Here is a 20,722-nt window from a genome sequence, read left to right as displayed (position 1 = left end):
GAGCCAGAGATCATTGCCCCACTGAGACTTCCAGAAATTAGTGTCCTTAGAATCTGAGTAAGACTCCTGAAAAAATATTTTCTGCAGTCCTGACTGTCCGTTGTAGTCTGCTCCTGTCCTTTTTGGTGGTAGACAGTGATGGAGGTGCAGAGGACAGACTGGATGATGACTGTGTAGAAGTGGATCAGCAGGTCCTTAGGCAGGTTGAACTTCCTGAACTGATGCAGGAAGTACATCCTCTACTGGGCCTTCTTGATGATGGTGTCCGTTTTGGGCTCCCACTTCAGGTCCTGGGATATAGTGGATCCCAGAAAACTGAAGGATTCCACAGCAGACACAGGGCTCTTCTGAAGAGATGGGGGGCAGAGTGTGTGTGTGTGTGTGTGTGGGGGGGGGGGGGTGATGTTCCCCAGCTGAGGATGTCCGGGATCATGGCGTTGAATGCCGAGCTGAAGTCCACAAACAGGATCCTTGTATATGTCCCTGGAGAGTCAAGGTGTTGCAGGATGTAAAGCAGTCCCAAGTTGACTGCATCATCTACTGACCTGTTAGCCCTGTAGGCAAACTGCAGGGGGTCCAGAAAAGGGGCCTGTAATGTCCTTCAGGTGGGCCAACACCAGTCTTTCAAAGGACTTCATGACTACACATGGCGACAGGCCTGGAGTCATTCAATCCGAGGATGTTTTGGGGACCGGGACTGTTGTGGAGCATTTGAAACAGGAGGGAACTTCACATCCCACAACACAGTGTTGATTAAGTATACATTGCGAGGCTGGATTATTAGTAATTTGTGGTATTACAAACTGAAATGTGATTTACATTTTAGGACTAACTTGTATTTTTACCATGGACTCCAGATGATTGAAAACCTCAAATTTCATCCATGTCATATATGTTTGGCACACAATAGACTTTGTTTTTTGTTAGCTAAAAACCATCTGAACTGAATTTCAGCCGGTTTAATTAGTTGTTTGTATTATATGTTGCTAGAATTTAAAATAGAACATTTATGTTATAATCTTATGAATTAAAAAACATCAAACCAAATTTGTTTTGGAATTTGTGCAGCATAATACACTACAATACAGCAGCACACAATTGCAGCCTAAGAAATGACCATACAGTTGAGTCAGCATATCTGTCAACAAAAGTGTAACTTTGTAATCATCACAACAGTATTTACTGCAAGATGACTGCTTCAGTCAGTATTATATTTTACAAGAGTCCATGTAGTGTGTGTCCACCACAATATATATTCATATACGCAGTTGCTCATGCATGAGCGCACACATTCACTCACTGCCATGACTACAATTACTGTTGCTAATCTGTCACCCCTTCGTCATCCCCCCTTCCCAAACTAATTCAACCTAGAGAGCCATTGCCTTGGCTAATCCAACTCTCTGGCATTTACATTTAGAATGCTTTTGATTTATCAAATCATCCCAACATTGTGGTAAATTCACTTTCCCTTAATCCCCTTTGGAGAGGAGATTGAAATGGTGGAGCAAGGCAGGTCAGGGGGAAAATAAAAGCAAATTGAAAGGTGCTCATTTGTCAGCTTGGCTGCTTTCATGGAAGCCTTATTGTGTCAGAATGTAATTAGTGCTCTTCAGACAACGTTTTCGAGCGGCTGTGGTGGTTTCTGTAATTCTGGGGGGCATTCACTGTGCCAGTGGGACACATAGGCCGTGTCAAAGCCTAACGCTTTTCTTTGTACTGCCCATCTACTGTCCTCACAAACCTAATCATCTAGATATAATTATGGACATCCAATATTGAGAATGGTTCAGCGTGAAAGCTCTTATAAGAAATGCAGGTGACTTATGATCTGTTCCTTTCTGACAGTTATTCGCCGCACTTCTCACTTGCAGCTGGGTGTGTTCATAAACATGTTGCATTCCAGCAAGCATTTTTCTGAAAGGAATCTTAGTTTTTGTAAATTAGTTTAGCAGTTTATTTAGATAACCATTTGTATCAGTATCTTTCCTGGAGTCCACAGCTGCTGGGAGCACAAGAAACTTTTTCACTAGCAGAAAGTCATGAAGTCATTGTGGCGTTCACACAACATGACTGATTGTTGACAGGGGGTCACTCACTACACGAGCTGACAACAGCTGTGTTACCTGACGGCTGGTCTTCAAACCACGTTTTGTCAAGAAAACACGTGAAATGTGAAACAGGAAATGAGGCGGACCTACACAAGAAACAGCTGTTGTTTGTTAATATAAAGATAAAAATTATAAAGACAAAGAATATGGGTGAAATAATGGATTAGCACATACAGGATGCAGGGATCATCTGTGCTACAGAGATTTGTTTTGTAATGAAAGAGTAGCTGCCTTCTCTCATTGGCTGGATGTCGATGACAAGTTGGCTGACAGCTCCAGATAGATTTGGCATGCTAGATATTTGGCTGGCGTCTGTGATGTTTCAGTGGTGCAACGGGGAGCCTGAGTAGTTCACACATAACGACTTGCGATCGATCGCTGATTTACACTTGATCACAGCCTGACGGTCGCCGAGCTCACCGACTGGCAAATTGGGCTTAAAATCGTGTAGTGTGAGCTAGGCTTTAGTTATAAGGTGCTAAATGTCACTGTGTTTGATGTTGCTCTATCAGATGATTTCTGTGTATTATTTGATCTTTCTATTACATCAAAAATCAACATTAGATCTAAAAAAAAAAAAAGGAAAAACATCAATGAGCACACGCTACAATGTTTATTAAAGCCATCAAATCTGTAACTGTCCCAGCTTCAAATCATGTCGATGTACTGAATACCTTCAGTTCAAAGATTTCAAATGTGATTGATGCCATTGTTTCTGCTACTGAGCAAAGTGCAATTGATTGCTAGGAAGTGCCGAAAAGCAGAGCAGAAATTGCATAAATCAAAACTACAGATTCACTTTGAAATCTACAAAGAAAAATTCCATTTAAGGTTAGGGCAATCATTCTTCTCTGAGATCATCAACAAGAACAGTAATATCTCACACATCCTGTTTGCGATTGCTGACAGTTTAACCAACTCTCTGTAACTCTTTTACCTTGCTACCATTCTAATTACTATAGCCTAACAATAAACGTAAATATGGATGGTGATACACTGCTTGCACAGTCGACCTATACAGCCGTTTTTCTGGTTTTAAAACTGTACTAATCTCTTTGGCTGTACATGATCAGAACTTGGTATTACTTTTGATAAACTGTCAATTTACATTTAACACACAAGGCAATCTACCATGATGAACGTTGTTCATAATGTGAGTTGTCTATACAATAAACTTATCACAAAGAAAGAGAGAATTGGAATCCCGAAAACATCTTTATTACAAACATTATGAAGTGACATGATTGTTATCAGTGTTTGAGACCAAATTTATAAGTACAGTTGAGAAACGACATTGATCTCCAGCAATATCAAACTAATAAAGGTGAAATGAAGGGCCCTGTTTTATTTGCAAAGTGGTCAGTGTTGCTCCCACAGACCGTGTGGGCGTCTCCACCTGGTGCTTTGGTTCATGCATGTGCAGCAGCGCAAAGTGTAAAACAGCTGAGTGAAAGTGAATATAGATCAGCGGGGTGTGGTTATTAATACATTCACTCTCAGCAAATCATATCACTGATCTCATGGCTTTGAATCAGCTGAGCGAACCACACAGAACCACACTTTTTTTAACAGTTAATTAGTACAATCATAGATATAACATTTAATGTAGAAACAGTTCACTGAAGTCATTTATATGATCTAACCAACAGTTATATATATCTGTTTTTCCCCTGTTTTGTCACTGTGTTGGTGTGTAACTCTGAGCGTGGCATTCCCAGCCCTCCACTCTGGGCTTGGTACCTCCACACTGGGGCCAGAGCTAGACTCTCAGCACAGTGGGGGCAGAGTTTCATCACGGGCCCACCTTCTACCAAGTCATTTATACCAAGTTTACGTGATGTTACTTTATGATTGATGTTTTTTTAAACATGTCTGCTTAGAATAGATTGTTTTTTGTTGGTAATTGTCATTCGTGTAGTGGATTAGCATTGAAACCAGAAGTGAAGGGACTGTTTCATTTGATATGAACAGCTGAACTTTATTTATATTATTAGAACTAAACTGTCAGCAGCTCCTCTCGCCCGGCCACATCTTCTAACAACTGACATAAGCTTTGCAGCCCATGTAGCATGTGTAGAAGTGTGTGTGTGGTTATTCTATATCAGCCTGGTATCATTTGCATGTGATGTAATTAAAGTAAACACAGTGGATGTGACACAGCACTTCTCAATTCAATTAAAAAATCCTTCATTAATCCCTGGTATGGGGATTAATGAAGATACTCGTACTTGCTGCTGACGAGAACAAACAATAAATAATTGAAGTACAGAGAATAAATAGTAAACAGCTGTATATCTACAGTATTGCACAATGACATTATTTCAGGGTTTATTAGTCCTGGTGTATGTATATTTTGTCTATGAGTCTACTGGGAGCCGTGCTGATAGTAAAGTCTGACAGCAGCAGGAAGGGAAGACTTGTGGTACCTCTCCTTGACGCAGCACGGGTGCAGTATCCTGTCACTGAAGGAACTGCTCAGTGTCTTCAGAGCATCCTGCACAGGGTGGGATGAGTTCTCCATCATCAGGATAATTTAGCCACTATCCTCCCTTCTCTAATCAGAGGTTGCAGATTTATCAACACATGTGTCCTGCTGCCTTCGGATGCTGCAGGGATTTAATGAACTGAAGGAGAAACTTTTCCTACAGTATAAATCAGCTGTGGACAAGCGATACTGCCAGAATAATTTAAATTCATTTATAGATCTATGCAGACTGGTTTGCAGACGTTCCTGCTTAAACCACAAGGTTTTTTTGTAAGACCTCTTCTTGTGGCATCATACCAACAAGCTGTCATCCTAAGTGCCCTGAACAGAGAGGATGATGAAGATGGACGTTTTCTGAGAAGCCTCTTACATCATTGAGACGGCTGTTTCCAAATGGGGGATTAGAAGGAACAATATGGCATGTGAAAGGCACGGCATCATGTGGAGATTTAAAGGAGCGTGTATATGTGACGCCTGAGCATGAGAACAGGCTGGTTGGGCAAGTTACTCAGAAATTGTAATATTACTAGCTACTTATTACTCCTTAAAAAGTAATATTATTATTCTTTGCATCTTAGACTGTGACACAATAATAGCAGTAGCTCCTTACAGCTGAGGAAAGAACGCCTCTCTCCCTTTTTCTCCATTCTTCCTTTAGTTTTTGGACTAGCAGCGGACATGCACAACAAAGTCCGGTGCCGCTGAGCTGCCGCACAGTCGCACATTCACCTCAAGGATGGTGCGTTCAGTAACGCAGCGTTACTTGAATTATCAACTGTAATAACATTACTGTTATAGAAAAGTAATTAGTTACACTACTAGTTACTGGGAAAAGTAATATTACAGTCACGCGTTACTCAGTAACAGTAGCCCAACACTGGTTAGTGGAGAGAAAATTAGCTCAGTGTGGGGAAATACAGCATTAATCAGAATTATTACACAGAACCACGTTAACTATTCGTCCAACAATACAATCTCATTGGGAAGGAATTAACGTGAACTCGGGTAAAAAGAAGAAAAAGGAATTGCATATGTAAAGTGACTGAAAGTAAGTTACATTAAACAAAGGCAAAGGTTTTATAAATAACACATTTATTACTATGAACAAAGAAAGACAAACAAGACACAATAAAACACCAACTACACACAGCCCATAACTACTAAACCTACAACTGAACGAATAAGGAGAAGTGGAGGCAGACACACTCACAGACACATCTGTACCCTGAGAGGTGAGAGTGTGTCAGGCAGACTTTAATCTACTTTCTGGATTAGTGGATATGTGTAACTAGTTCTGGTTAGTCTGCTGTTCCTGCACCAAAGTCAGCATGCTTAGTCATGATTTCGCAACAAAACATATAACAGTTAACACACATTTAATTCCAAATGGCCAGCCTGTCCCTTTGTGAACTCCTCAGCCACATCTGGAAATGTGGGAGTATTGCCAGTTTGTCGGATTAGTGAAGGCCCATTGTCATTGTAAACTGGTCATTTGTCACTAATTCTTATTTGATGTCCTCGAGGAGTCTTTGCAGGGCCTGTTGCACGACCCAGAGGGGGGTCTCGTAAATGACCAGGCTGGAGAGAAATTCATTATTCAACCCTATAAATGAAACACCATTTTTATTACCTTGATTATAACTTGGGCATTAATATACCTATTTTTTATTTAATTTAAATCCTAAATCAATTTCACAAAACATTTTTTATGTACTGTCATAATGTAGACAATAAGAGATTATTACATTACATGCGTTAATTACAAAAGATCAACATTTGCTTATGTGCTGGTCCTTTGCAAAAAAATTGGGTAGCACAACAGGACAGTCACATCACAGGCCTATAAAAAGTCAAGGATAAGATATAAAGTCCTGACAGAGGGGACTCATGAAATGTACAATTCTTGCTCTACACATCCATCATTGAGATTAAGGACTGTGCTCTTCATTATGGTTTTAGGTGGCTTTGAAAAGAGCCTTTGTGTTTTTTTTAGATTAGGGCTGGAAGGAGATTAGGGTGTTAGGCTCTATGGATGTCTGCCAAGCCACTACACCAGCTAGAGAGGAACTGTAGGTTGTTAAATTCTCTCTCACCACCACTGACTCATTGGTGGCATTTTTGCTGCCCATACTGGCAATTTTGTTGCACTGCTGTGTAAGGCTCAGACATGTTGACAACATTTACTTTGCTGTGGAGAATTTGCTTTGTCCTTCAAATATCCTCAGCCAGCTCCTGGAACTAAAATGTAGCGAGGACTTTGCATGATACTCAAAGATCATACACAATTGCAATTCAGGACACACCAGGTGGTGTTACTGAAAACTCCTCCGAACTATGAAGCCTCTGTGTTCCACAAACACATGACGTCGGGGCCCAGGATGGTCTCAAGTTTCAAGTTTTTTGTCACATACACAGTAGAATGTATATGCAATTCTTAGATGCTTAGCTGCAGACTTAAACTAACAAACAGATAAGTGAAATAAAACTAATCTAACAACAGAATAGAAAAGTTCTGTGGAATAAGCTTGCTCAGTATTGTCAGTATGGCAGAGGCATCGAAGAAACCGAAGAAGACATCAGAGGAAGCGAGGAAGAGAAAAAGATTGCATGACCAAGCAAGAGATTGGTTGGAAAGGTAGCCAACAATGCTAGACAGCAACCTATGCAAGAGCCCTTACAGTAATGTTACTGATCACAACCTGCAACACTCAGGTTGAAACTCTCTTGTGAGGACTGCCGATACCACCCACCTAGTCACTGATATGCTTTGCACCACTGCCACTGCTGTGTCCTCCCTAGTAAATACAAGAGTAGAAAGGGAAGAGAGTTGCTGGAAATGTGGTGGAGAGGACAGTGAAGTGAGCGGAGCGGTGAATGAAGTACGATTGCTGCAGAGCAAAACACTCTTTTGTTGGAATGAACGTGTAAAAGTAAGGTAGAGTAATCCCTTAACGAATGGTTTCAACCATCTACACTTGCATCATCCTCTGACCATTCATACCGTGCATCACCACCCTTCAAATCATCTTCAATCTCAGAGAAGTAGTTTGGGGAAGTCTATCTACTCACTGGCATAACGCCAAAATGGCCTAACACACAGGATTCTTTTTCCAGATAGACCGCCTGGTCATAAGTGCACCACAGCCTTTCTTTTTTGTTGGTTTGTTTTGTGTTGTTAACCTGACCCTTAACTTTTGATTAATTTAACTTTTGATTTTGCTGGATTGATTGAAATGAATTTACATTGTTACTTTGGATGAACTGCTTTTTGAACTGATTCTAAACTGAATGGGGCCAATTTTGTGTTTTTGCACAGAGAGGACAATTTGAGCTGTATTATACCATAAAATAACAGCTTAATAAATAAATAACGGCATGGTCTATGTTCCAGTCATCTGGCTCTTCTTCACACCTGATTACAATTTACTCATCTACTTCACGCTCAAATACTCCTGGGCTGTTGCTACAGCATACTAATGGCGACTGCATACTGCTTTTCATGGTAGTATGCAGTATAAAACTGTTGAATTGATTTATTTTGCTATATGCTAGGCCAGGCCCATATGGAAAAGATATAGATAAATTTAGCTAAATGTTTATATCTTTTATCTGAAACTTGTAAGTAATATATATAACAGTCAAACAAGACACAAGATCCTTAGTAAATTTGTGTAACTTGAGATAATATAAGATAATTTGGGAACTTAGAAGTACTATAAATGACAGTAAATCTACATACAGTATTCTTAGTAGATATGTGTAACATCAAAGTTATATGAGCTGGGCTGGAGAGATATGTAAGATGTCACATATATGAGACATTAAAGTACATGGAAAAGCACATGATGAGATGACCAAAAAGAGTTTTTGGTATTTCTAATATTTTATGACACTAGCATTGTCTCTGGTTTTTAGCTCACACTTTCTTCAATCTCAACTAGTGAATTTTGATTACAAATGATTACATGTGTTATATTTGTTGTTATTTATTTAAGAATTTATGAGCAATTATATCCAAAAAAATGGTCAAAATGAAGTTTTATTAAGTTCTTGTGAATGCGGCAAAGATTGAAAATTGCCATGTAATGTATTTAATATTAAGCAAAATGAAAGGAGATAAAAAAAGACCCAGTCATTTATTGCCATAGAAAGATTTAATTAGTATATGACATTATACAAGTTTCAATACATTTTTTTTACATGGCCTAAGTTTATTAAGATGCTACTTTAATAATTGTTTTGACTCCATACCTTGCACTTCTGTCCTTTTTAGATGTTACAATGAAATACATAAATGTTAATGACATGCATTGCAAAATGTATTAAAGAATAAATCTACATTTTGTAGTAAACTTTTCACACTGCTGTGTGCTGTTTCATTATAGATTTGACAGATTCTCACATTAGATTACAGTAACAATAAAAGCAATTAGTTACTTTCCAGCTCAGCAACCTGAATGAACCTGAATGATTTGGTGACCATCTTCACATTTAATTTATTTACAGTAATATGTCTTAAGTAGCCGACATACAATTGAGCTGGACTGTGGAAAATGAATATACATACATGGTCTAACTACCTGAGCAGTGTTTATGGCTTTGTGAAAGCCTGTGGGAAAGTGAACAGTTGACATGTAGCTCAGTGGAGTTCTGATAAGAGAACCTCTGGCTAACTTCTGTACTGTGCAATTACCATAGTTTCCTATGGCATATAAACTCTGATCACCCATGTCAATAAAGTGGGAGACAATAAATATACTCCCATCCTTCAAAAGCACAACTGAGTTGTTTCTTTGTTTAGTTTTGCTGTAGGTATGACCATGGATAACTTCTCCATTTACAGCAATTCTCTTGCAGTAATTTACCACAGAGTTTGTGGAAACCTCTCTCACTGCGTGGAGGGCAGCTTGATCACTAACAGATACTAATCTTACATTTGGTGGACCAAGGGCAGTCACCCCAGTGAACTTCGCAAACTTCTTGACATGATGCTTTTCAGTTCTCATTTCATTACAGAAATCTGTGACTTCTGCAGGTGAATTTGTTAAAAATTGCTTTGCTAAATGGGGAAAAGCTCGGGAGAACAGCACTCGTTTGCATATTTGTTGTGGTGCAGCTTTGCTACCTTTCACTTGTTTCAGGAGGTATCCATTGAAATCTTCAAACATCAAGGCTGAGTGTGCCCATAAAGGACCACAATGCACAACACTTTTGCGTAAATGCAGAAGTGAATGAACATTGAATGTCATGTGCTCTTCCCCATACAGCGACTGCACACCTCCAACAAAGTACACTAATGCTTCATTGGCGTGATTTATCTGTTCTGTATTTATTTCAGACCCCAACAGAATGCTTATGTCCTCTATCAGTAATGCCCAATGAGAGTGATACTTCTGTGGAAGTATGCCTTTTAGAACTGGCAAGCTATAGTACAGAAGCCAGTGTTGCCACTCATGGGCTTTCCAGAATTTGCATTCAGTGAGAGATCCTGGAACTCAAGCAACAATACCTGGAGGTTTTATAGACAAGGGGTTTTTGTCCAAGATAGCTGTTTGTGTGCCAAAGTACCATGGCTCAGAATAGCTTTTAGAATCGATCCATAAAGTTGCCATTTGTCTGCACACACCAAGCAACACACAGTGCATATAGTCAGGGACCATTCCATTAATTAGATCAAACTTTGGTAAATCTACAATGGCAGATGGGCCCTTTATGCCCAATACTGTCGTCCCTTCTCTTTCAGCAATCTGTCCTATCTCTACTGTGGTTTTGTGATTTCTGTGAAACCCTTGACTTTCCTTTTCCTTTCCTCACTTGCACCCCCAGGTGAAGGCAGACTCCGCAGCCATATTCACCATTAAAATTCTTAAAATTTTGTAGTAATGGCCTTGCTACTGCATCACACACTTTCACGTGTCTCCATGACTGATCACTAGGATGATGCCACTCAAAGCCAGCTTGTGAAAGATTGGCACATTCCTCTACAAATGGTTGGAAGAAGCAGGTCACGTCTGTTTTTTTTGATCCAAACCATAAAGCACATAAAAGCACATGCTTATGCTAATGCTAATGTAAGGGAGAGGAAATCCTCTTCACTAATTGATTTCAAGGTCTGATATAAGGTGCCATCACATATATCACTTATTACATGCCTACTGTCATCAGCACGAAAACAGAGATCATGCATACCTTGATTCTCAAGAACATCCTTCAGTTGATCCTTTAATGGAATACTGATAAAGAAATGTCCTTCGTGTAAAGTGTTTTTTACTGTTCTAGACGAGGAACATGACACACATGTAAGTGTTTCTTCTTGTGATTGTGACGTGCCAAGGTACTTAGTACATACTCTGCAGTAATGATGGCGTTTTAATTGATCTATAATACCAGCTAATGGTTTCTCCAAAAAATACTTGCTTGCTGGGACTGCACTTGTCTCAGCAGAATGTAACTTTAGAAGTTTCAGCAGGTCTTCTGTCAATACACCTGTAGTGTTGTGTCTCAATGCAAAGGAGAGAATTGAGATGCAACTTTGCCCTTCTGTTAGTCCATGAGAGTGGACATCATCCTGTATTTCTAGAGGGGTATTTTCCTAAAATTACAGAAAAAGAAGCACCATAATAAAACGTCTACTTTTAATTTTCCATTACTTAACCTTGTTTTGCTCTACTCTAAATTCTCTCTAAATTCTCTAAATTGTTTTGCTCTACTCTAAATACTCTACTAAAAATGAAATGGAAGCCACAAACAAAAAGAGGAAAGACAGACTGTGGCTGTACATTTCCATGAGCCGCAGAGATAATCTGTGCATTTTGTCATAGCATTGTCTCGTGATTATTTAATTTGATTATTCTTCGGACACCACACATGTATGATCAAATTTAATATAAATAACTTCATAAATGTGTTTACCGTAGTTTTTTCTCACCTGTGCCAATGTGAAAGGTTCTGCTCTCTGCTCTTCTCTTTGGGCATCTTCATCACTTTCATAGGAAGGATACAAATCAACAAATCCTTAGAGAGAGAGATAGATAGATAGATAGATAAAGATAGATAGATAGATAAAGAAAAAGACAGAGAGAATCCCTCTTTGATTAGGATACAAACAAGAGCTATCAAATTTACAAACACCTAAAAGCAAGTGACCCCAACTCCTACCATTACAAAGCTCTGGTCTCACAGGTGGAGACAGAGAAACATTTCCTGCTACACTGAAACACATATGAAGATTTCAGAACAAAGTTCTTTACAAAAATGAAATGTAAATTCCCAGATTTAGATTTGCTCCTACTAGTAGAAAATAGTGTCAGCGCCATATAAACAGCAAGATATGTCAGTGCATGTCACAGCCTGAGAGAAAACCATCACAACACATGACAGCTGCAGTTAGTCTGACCACAACTAACTCTGCCTTTTATTAATTTATTCAGAGTTCCTTAAACACACACACAAACACACATACAATTATTCTTTTATTAAATAATTTTTTTTAATTTAATGAACTGGATCAATTTCTTTTTTGTATTATCCCTAAAGCTTTGACAATATTGTTTGTGTGACGTTTATGACAATAAAGCAAACCGAAATTGAAACTGAATTGAGAGAGAAAGAGAGAGAAATTTATTCAGATTATACTGTAATTCTGTCCTACCTGTGCTAATGTGAAACGTTCTGCTGTCTGCTTTTCTGTTTGGCTGGCATCTTCATTACGTCCATTAAGTCCATAATTCATTAAAAATAATACGAGAAAGAGGGGAAGGGATGGGATAGATATATATATGATATATGTCACATAGGAATTTCACACGTCAAAATTTTTCACAACAGATATGAGCTGCAAATATATCTTAAATGCTATAATATAGTTAGTAAGTTATTAACTTATCATCATATAAGCTACATAACTGTTAATGTTACAATGTAACTATAACTTTAGCTGATAAGATCAAGAGGACATGAACCGGGTAACACTTACATGTTGTTGCGCAGTGTGTTTTTCGATGTCAGACAAAGTTCTGTTGATTTTCCTAAAGAAACAGTGGACAGTGACAGATCCAGTAGCACAAGTCAAAGATAACATGGCAAAGTTAACATTTTTTCAATGCCTGCTTAAATATTTGGTCTCCTCCATTTGATTTCCATGTCTATATTAGTGAACCTTTTGTTTTTGATTCTAACTTTAAGCTTTTAAAATCAGTAAATAGAATGATTATTATATGTTTACTGCATTTGGTTGCACAGCCTTTGGCCAAAATATTCATGTTCAAGAACATCTTGTAGTCAGTAAGTTAATGTGCTTTCTGTATTTCTTTAACGTTACCTGACCATTTCTGGTTGGTTGTAGGCTATAGAGGCACCTGTCAGGTAGGACTGGGCTAACATTATATGAAAGAAATTAAAATCACAATAATCATAAGAACATATCACATTTTCTGCTCACCTCTATTAAATCACAATTTGTTTAACCTAAGCTGCAATTTTCAGATTATGTTCCTTTGAATATTTCAGATCAAATTTAGTAAGAAATTTGTTTAATATGTGCTTGATATTATCAATTTAGACAACAGAATTGTGTATCACAATATATTCAAAATGAGTATTAAATTTCATTTTGAGTTGCGGTAAATCTAACTTGCCTAACCCTGCAGATACCTTGTATAGTAGAAGTGTTTTTTTGTTAGAATACTGATGTCAAATGTTAACTTATTAACAGTTTCTGCCAGTCATTTATTGATTGCTAAGCAAAACAATGATTTTATTTATTTGATCATTTTAGAACACATGGAGAGGAAGTTTGCAGTGGTGCGGTGGAGTGAAGGGGAGGATTATGGGAAGCTCAGTGACATAAAAACCGATGCCATAAAGGGGTATCATGATTCCAAGATGGACCAGGATGGGAATCCCTTTGCCACCTACTCAGCCGTTATTGAATGGCGCCATGGGAGGAAGCAACGAGGAGGCTGGCCTCACTACAGAGGCACTGTCATTTTTGTTAGTGGTAAGTTAGAGTTACTATGGTTTTAAGTGATGATTGTCCTCTTTAATTTACAGCACTTCAAAAGTTTTTTTTAGTGTCCAAACTTAAATAGGGTGAGATTCAGCCTGTTTAAGCTGATGTGTCAACTTGCCAAATGACTAAAGACTTTCTCGCATTTGTTGTGTGCTATAATAGTTACACAACTACTCTAATTCACACAAACACAAGTACTATGTCGTTTTGATGCTGAAAGTGCCACAATCAGTATGTCTTCACATAGTTGTAAGCCTCTGTAAATCTGACATTAAAAATGAGATGAGATAATAACACATTGCATATTGAAACCATGTTGAAAAAAGTTTTTTGAATAGTTATGTATGTTTATGTCAGATGCCATGTATACCCTATGCATAACCCCCTGAAAATTTGCCTAGAGTATATATAGGGTATGCAAGTACACAAGTATATGAGCAATGCATACAGAGCATGCATGCAGTGCTTGCACTCATTTAGGAGCACACATCACTAACTTCAAGTACATTTTCAGTCTTAGTGTTACAAGAGAGTGATCTGGTGTAATCAGCTGTTTGAGTATAACTCTGGTCTGTGTATTTTGCTTTTGTTTTTTAGCTACTCGTTTTGAGACAATATGTAAACTGAACTCACTGCTGAAGGAAGAAGAACCTACAGAGCTGACAAAGAGGGCCTCAGTGGCCCCCCAAAATAATGGGGATGATTCAGATTGCTCAACTGATCTTGAGACTGAGTCTCAGCAAGTAAAGGTGACATTAATTTACTTAGCTCCTATGCAATGACCATATTTCCCAGTGGTACATAGAATGTGTAAGGAGTTGGCACTACTGTGTAATAGGCATTACTATCTATCTAAATCAGTAAGGATCATTGATTCTTGATACTGAATCTCTTGTACAAAATGGCTGCTCAACTCCAGCAATAGCTGTGTTTTTATTTTGGTTTTGTGTCTCAGTAATTATTTTTTCCTATCTCTTGACACCCAGAAGTCAAAGGCTCCCAGGAGGACAGACCCTGCAGAAGAGTTTCTTAAGCAATACGGTCAATCACAGCCTTCTTCAGATAATCACAACAGTCCGACTCAGACTGTGGTTGAATTAAAGCAGGAGATCAAGGACCTGAAAGCAGAGAACGCAAAGTTGAAGGAGACTGTTTTTCAAGGTATCATTGATTCATATCAAACATTGAACCATCAGACAAGTAATAAACTTTTCTCTAAATTACTGTAGGCTGGATGGGCTGTATTGTAAGCTACTTTGTCCTAAAGAAGTGTGATAATAATTAATTAATTGTTTTTGATGTACTGTGTCTAGATGTGCCAGGACTCTTACTGAGCTTGAGGAGTATAATCGATTCGGCTGCAAGCCCTAAGAGATCCAGGGCGGAGCCCACCACACCATTACTGGCCCTTCCAGCCTCTCCACAGTCCAGGTCCAGTTCTCCATGTGCCACTTCACTGTCCCTCCCCAGATCTACGCTTTCCAGTTCCACATCTGCGTCTCCATCACTGACTGCCTCCCAGTCTTCTAAGGTAATTGTTTTTTTAAGAATAAATAAATACAGCATATAAAATAGATCTACTGCTTGTCAGACTTGCTTTTAATGAGTATGGCAGATCTGACTTGCTTATATGACTAAAGTCTGTTTGGCTGAAGAAATCAGACATGCCGATATTTTAAACTTTAATGCTCACCTTGTGTCCAGGTCGAGATCCATCCTGGGAGCGGAGTCATGGTTGAGAAACTGGCGTGGGCCTATGCCCTCAATGCCAATTCAGCGACAGTCTTTGTGAGGCATCTGCTCACTGCAATCTTCAGGGGAACAAACGAGGCGGAGGAGAGGCTCGTCTACCATTAGATAAAAATAAATTGGATGCCATTTACAGTATGCTTTCTTCTTTTTAATGGGTGTTTGATCAACAGTCTCTGTTTTTGTGTATTTCCTGATTCCAGCCTACTGTAATAATTTTTTGCATTGTTTTTTTTTTTTTTCATGTTTAGGTGCAACTCTTGAGAGGTGGCCAGGGACCCAGCTCTCCAGCATTGAAAGCACGATCAATGCCAAGATTACAGAGCTCCAGTCAAAAAGTAAAAATGTTGGTGCGTACCCAGCTCCCCATTAAACTGTTTTGTTTGCTCTGAGTTTCACACAGGTGTGTTACATAGTCCTTGGCCCTGAGGCAAAACAGGTTCTGACTACTGCATTTACTGCTTAGTGCCTGTTTACTCTGAGATATCCAGTGTGCGTAAGAATAAAACCGGCATAAGTAAGCCATTAAGGCATTTTAAATTTAGTTTTTGTTGAAATTTTGTGTACTTTGCAATTTCAAAATTGAGTATACTCAAAATATCTAAGTAAACAGTATTCGGCAGTATTAGCATTATGCTCAGAGCGATTGATTGTACCTCGTACCTCGAATGTGAGTACACCTGTTTGTATTGACAAGTTGTTGGTGACACTGTTCCCATATTAGAATAAGAATAGAATAACCATGTGCTCCTTCATTTAAATGGTATATTTGAAAACATATTGTTCTTAAGATTAGGTTTTACTGCTGTCAGCACTGTAATCCCAGCAGTGTTTAACTGTTAATAAAGACTGTTGAAAAGATTGCCTACCAGCTTTGTTTTTAATATTACAGATCTATTCGGACTGTATTTATGTCATTGTGTGGTAGAAATTAGTTCATCTGGGCATTGCCCAAACCATGCCTTGCCAGTTTTAACTCAGCTTCATCAAATGTTTGACTATAGAAAGTATGTTTTTAATGCTGCTATGGTAATATTCATTGGCTGATGTGATTTTACATTACATACAAAAAACCTATATAGAATGGTATATAGTCATATTTAAAAAGTATATGTTTTTATACATATATGGCCATTTTACTTGGCTGACATATAACAAACTTATAAAAAACATATAATGAAAGTAAAGTTTACGTTTAAATTAGATATACTTTCCACACAAGAAAGATATATGTAATTGTAAATATTAATAAATAAAATGCACATGTCTTTATAAATAAGACATGTTTTAAATAGTAATTAAAAATGCAAAAATGATATGGAACATATACGAAAAACATACTTACAAACTGCCATGTACTTTCCTTATAAACAGCATATATATTGTTTGTTTGATTCATACTTAATTCATATAATTATGTTGTATGAGAAAAATGCAAAAGTGACCACTTTCATGAGTAAATCATAATATGAGCCATATAACTCTCATGAGACATATAATACAAATAAAACATAAACATTTACTATTGTAGGCAATGGGAAATTCTGTTTCTTTTCCATATGGGGGCTTAGCCAGTTTCCAGTTTTGGAAAGCAGAAGTAAATAGGAAAGATACCACTTTGTACATGTTTTTTTCTAATTTAATCTTGTGTGAGGAGAACATCTGTAACAAACCTAATATTCTAGCTAGTTAAGTTAAGCCTGCTAAGCTAACATTTGATATCACAAAGACAGCAACTTTAACCTTAGCGACTTGTGATCACACTTCCACCAGATCGCCTTTCTCCATTCTTTCTCGACACCCTTCTGTCTGCCTGCCTCCTGCCATCACTGGCCACTGTGTCTATTATAAAGACTTCTAGGTACGTGTTGTGTCACTAAAATGGGAGAATCAAAAGGGCCAAACTTCATTGTAAGCGTTGTTTCAAAAATGCCCTATGGTAATTATGCATTTCATAATCTCTTCTATAACTGCATGCAATAAATAATGTTTTTGATGTAAAGTTATTTTTTAAATTGTATGATTAACAGCTAAAAATAAACATCTGCGACTTGAATAGGTTGTGGTCAATACTTTATTAGCCCATTTATGTATGTTCACGTTTCTGTCATATGTTGAGTTGAATTGTTTGATTTATTGCCTGAACCCCCTGAAAGGTAGGTAGTACTTGTAATACATAGGCTCAGACTCTCAATGGCTTGTCTCTTGCAGTTCTAATGGTCTGCTTCCTAAAGAGCAGAGGCATCATGCTGGCAACCTTGACTCACAGAAAGTGCACTGCTGGACACTACACTTAGCACTAATAAAACGTATGGGATATCTTTAGGAAGTAGACTACATTACGTTCACAAAAAATTACATACATATATAACACATGAGGGGACACCAGGTCAGCTGCCAGGGAATTTTGAATATGCAGAGGAAACGGGACAAAATAAAAATGCAGAAACGCAGTGATACCTGATGGAAAAAAATGTTTGGCCTGTACTACTTTACATACCTTAATTTAACATGACATTATTAAAGAGTGGTGATAAAAGCTGGGCTTGTTTCTCCTTGACTCACCTGGTGCAACATTTGGTTTAAATGTCATGGATGGGTGCAAAGTTTGGGGCTTGGGCTGTTCTCATCACTTACTGTGTGACCTTATTTTCCTGAGCAGCAACCATATTGTACATCAGTTAAATGTAGGAAGCTTGTTGGACTGTAAAAGCTGATTCTTAGGATAGACTTTATTAACTGAGCTGAAGGCATAGCAAAGCAAAGGGCATTTGTTCATTATGACCGTATGCCTAATATTGGGAAGGTCCCCCTTTTGTTGCCAAAACAGCCCTAACCTGTGTAGACGTGGACCTGTGAGGGTGCACTTTGGTTTCTGGCACCAAGACATTAGCAGCAGATCCTTTAAGATCCTTTTTTGAGGTGGGGAAATAATAATAATACATTTTATTTCTACAGCGCTTTTCAGGACACTGAAAGACACTTTACATGTAAAAGCAGAAGTTATGTACATTTAAAACCGATTAAAAACATAAATAGTATAATATAAAATATATGAACAGTAGATAGAAATGTGGTGCAGAAATACATAAGAGCAAGGGGCGACCATATAAATAACAAACAGCAGCAGGTGTATATAACATTATTTGCTTTTAAAAGCTAGTCTAAAAAGGTGGGTTTTGAGAAGTGATTCGAAAAAGTACATTTTGCTGCAATCTCAGATGTGTATTGGTTGAGTTCCAGAGAGAGGGGGCTGCAATGATGAAAGCTCTGTCACCCCAGGTATGGTGCTTGGTCCTGATTTAAGGTGAGAGGAGGTAAGTGTCAGAGGAGCGGAGGTTGCGGGATGGATTGTGGTGGTGGAGCAGGTCTGTGAGGTTGGAAGGGGCCTTATTATGGAGGGCTTTATGTGTGAGGAGGAGGATTTTGTACTGAATGCATTGGGGAACAGGGAGCCATGAAGATTCTGGTGGACAAGTGTGATGTGGTCACGGGTGCGTGTGTGGGTGAGGAGGCGGGCAGCAGAGTGATGAAGTTGTTGATGGAAAGGCTGAAGTTCTTGGTGTTTTTTGTGAGTGATTTGGGGCAGATGATGATCATGTCAGATTTATTGTAATTGAGTTGTAAGAAGTTGGTGTGCATCCAGGTTTATATGTTGGTGAGGCAGTTGGTCAGAGTTGCAGAGGTAACTGTGGTGATGGATTAGGTGGAGATGTAGATCTGGACGTCATCGGTGTAGCAGTGGAAGTGGAGACAATATCTACGTATGATGTTACTGAGTGGCAGGATGTAAATGATGAACAGGAGAGGACCAAGCACCGAACCTTGGGGGACGCCTTGTGACACAGGAGCAGTGGAGGAGGTGCAGTTATTGATGTTGATGAACTGTTGTCTGTTGGTGAGGTAGGAGCGGAGCCAGGAGAGTGCAGTGCCAGTAATACTGGAGTAGGTTTCCTGTTGGGAGAGAAGAGTGGAGTGGTTGATGGTGTTGAAGGCTGCAGCGAGGTCGAGCATGATTAGGATGGTGAGGTGACCGGAGTCGGCAGAGAGGAGGAGGTCACTGGTTATTTTGAGGAGGACTGTTTCAGTGCTGTGTTGTGAGCGGAATCCAGATTGAACTAGTGAAGTTTCTGTAGATACTGTCAATTTTAGATTGAAAGAAAGACTGGACGGAGCTGCATTTGTCCACTGTAAAGGTTGTAGAGATGGTCTCGGGGGGGCTGAGGAGTTGGAATGTATGAGGTGTGAGTTAAAGGTGGACTGGACAGTGTTGAGAGCATTTTTGTATTGGTGAAGGTAGTCTGTGTATGCGTGAAGGTGAACTGTTAAGCCATTTTGTTGTAGAGCCTTTCCAGTTGACGCTTGCAGGATTTTATTTTGTGTCAAGTTTAGGGGGTTCCAGGGAGCTGAGAGTGTGAAGGAGACGGTTTTGGTTATAATGGGAGCCAGCAGGTCAAGACAGGAGGAAAGAGTTTGGATGTAGTAATCCACAAGGTCAGAGGGATTATCAGACAGTGGGGGGGAGGGGGTAGTTACTGCACTGGTGAGTGAGAACCACATCCCACTGATGCTCAATTGGATTAACCGACCGATTCCTTGGTGGATAAGTTGCTGTGGCAGGCAAAGATGAGGCAGGACCCAGCAGCAGAAGAAAAAGGAACGATTAGTAATGCATTTATTATATACATATAAGGCAGAAATATTTCATATATTATAAACAGCAGGTTGCAATGTGAATATCAGACAATGACAACATCCTTCTATAAGTGAGGAATATCTGAATGTCTGTATGTTTATGAGCTGTTGGTCAGTGGAGGTGATTCAGATGTACGGGGTGATGATGACCCCAGGCATGTTGATGAGGAGGGAGAGAAGGAAGAGGAAGAGCTGCAGAAGGTGCAGCAGGACCTGCAGGAGGAGGACGACAATGGAACCAGAAAAAAAAACAGGTACAGGGGCAGTGTGCAGGGCTGAGTAGGCAATCATATGTAGAGATAGAATTAGAAAATTGATTATTGTTAGTCATATTTACTACTGATGTTCTTTTGTTTTGTTTGATGTTTATTTAAGGCTTGCCTGACCTGGTCTTGTTCAATGCAGTGGTGCCTTGCTTATACAAACTGAAGAGGCAGGTGTCATCCTGTAGTTTCTTGAAGGTCTTCAGCATCTGATTCACTTTATATAGCAAAAACACTATTAGTATTAAAATAAGTCCCGGGCTGAATTTCAGTACCAGTACATCCCTGTTAGTGGCATGAACATACCTGTCAACCCTCCCGTTTTACCCGAGGGTATTTTTAACCTTTCTATAAATGTTTTTATTTTTAAACACTGGGTGTATTTGAAGTGTTTGCTACGTTCCCCTCC

At 38.9% G+C, this 20,722-nt stretch overlaps 1 protein-coding gene across 1 annotated transcript; it reads left to right on the top strand.

The window, feature by feature from the left end:
• Window positions 1-13,377: 13,377 nt before the first annotated feature.
• On the top strand, window positions 13,378-15,483 carry LOC119889899. Its single transcript, XM_038700812.1, has 5 exons — window positions 13,378-13,594; window positions 14,204-14,355; window positions 14,593-14,806; window positions 14,920-15,137; window positions 15,311-15,483. Exons 1-5 carry the CDS (start codon window positions 13,378-13,380, stop codon window positions 15,461-15,463), a joined length of 954 nt encoding a protein of 317 aa, XP_038556740.1. The 3' UTR covers window positions 15,464-15,483.
• Window positions 15,484-20,722: the final 5,239 nt, after the last annotated feature.

The sequence above is a fragment of the Micropterus salmoides genome, unplaced genomic scaffold, assembly GCF_014851395.1.
Source record: "Micropterus salmoides isolate LMB-PRFRI ecotype aquatic unplaced genomic scaffold, ASM1485139v1 Ms_hic_scaffold_6, whole genome shotgun sequence".
NCBI classification, from domain to species: Eukaryota; Metazoa; Chordata; class Actinopteri; order Centrarchiformes; family Centrarchidae; genus Micropterus; species Micropterus salmoides.
The sequence above is the reverse complement of the archived record's forward strand: the minus strand, read 5'-3'. Positions and strand labels throughout refer to the sequence as shown.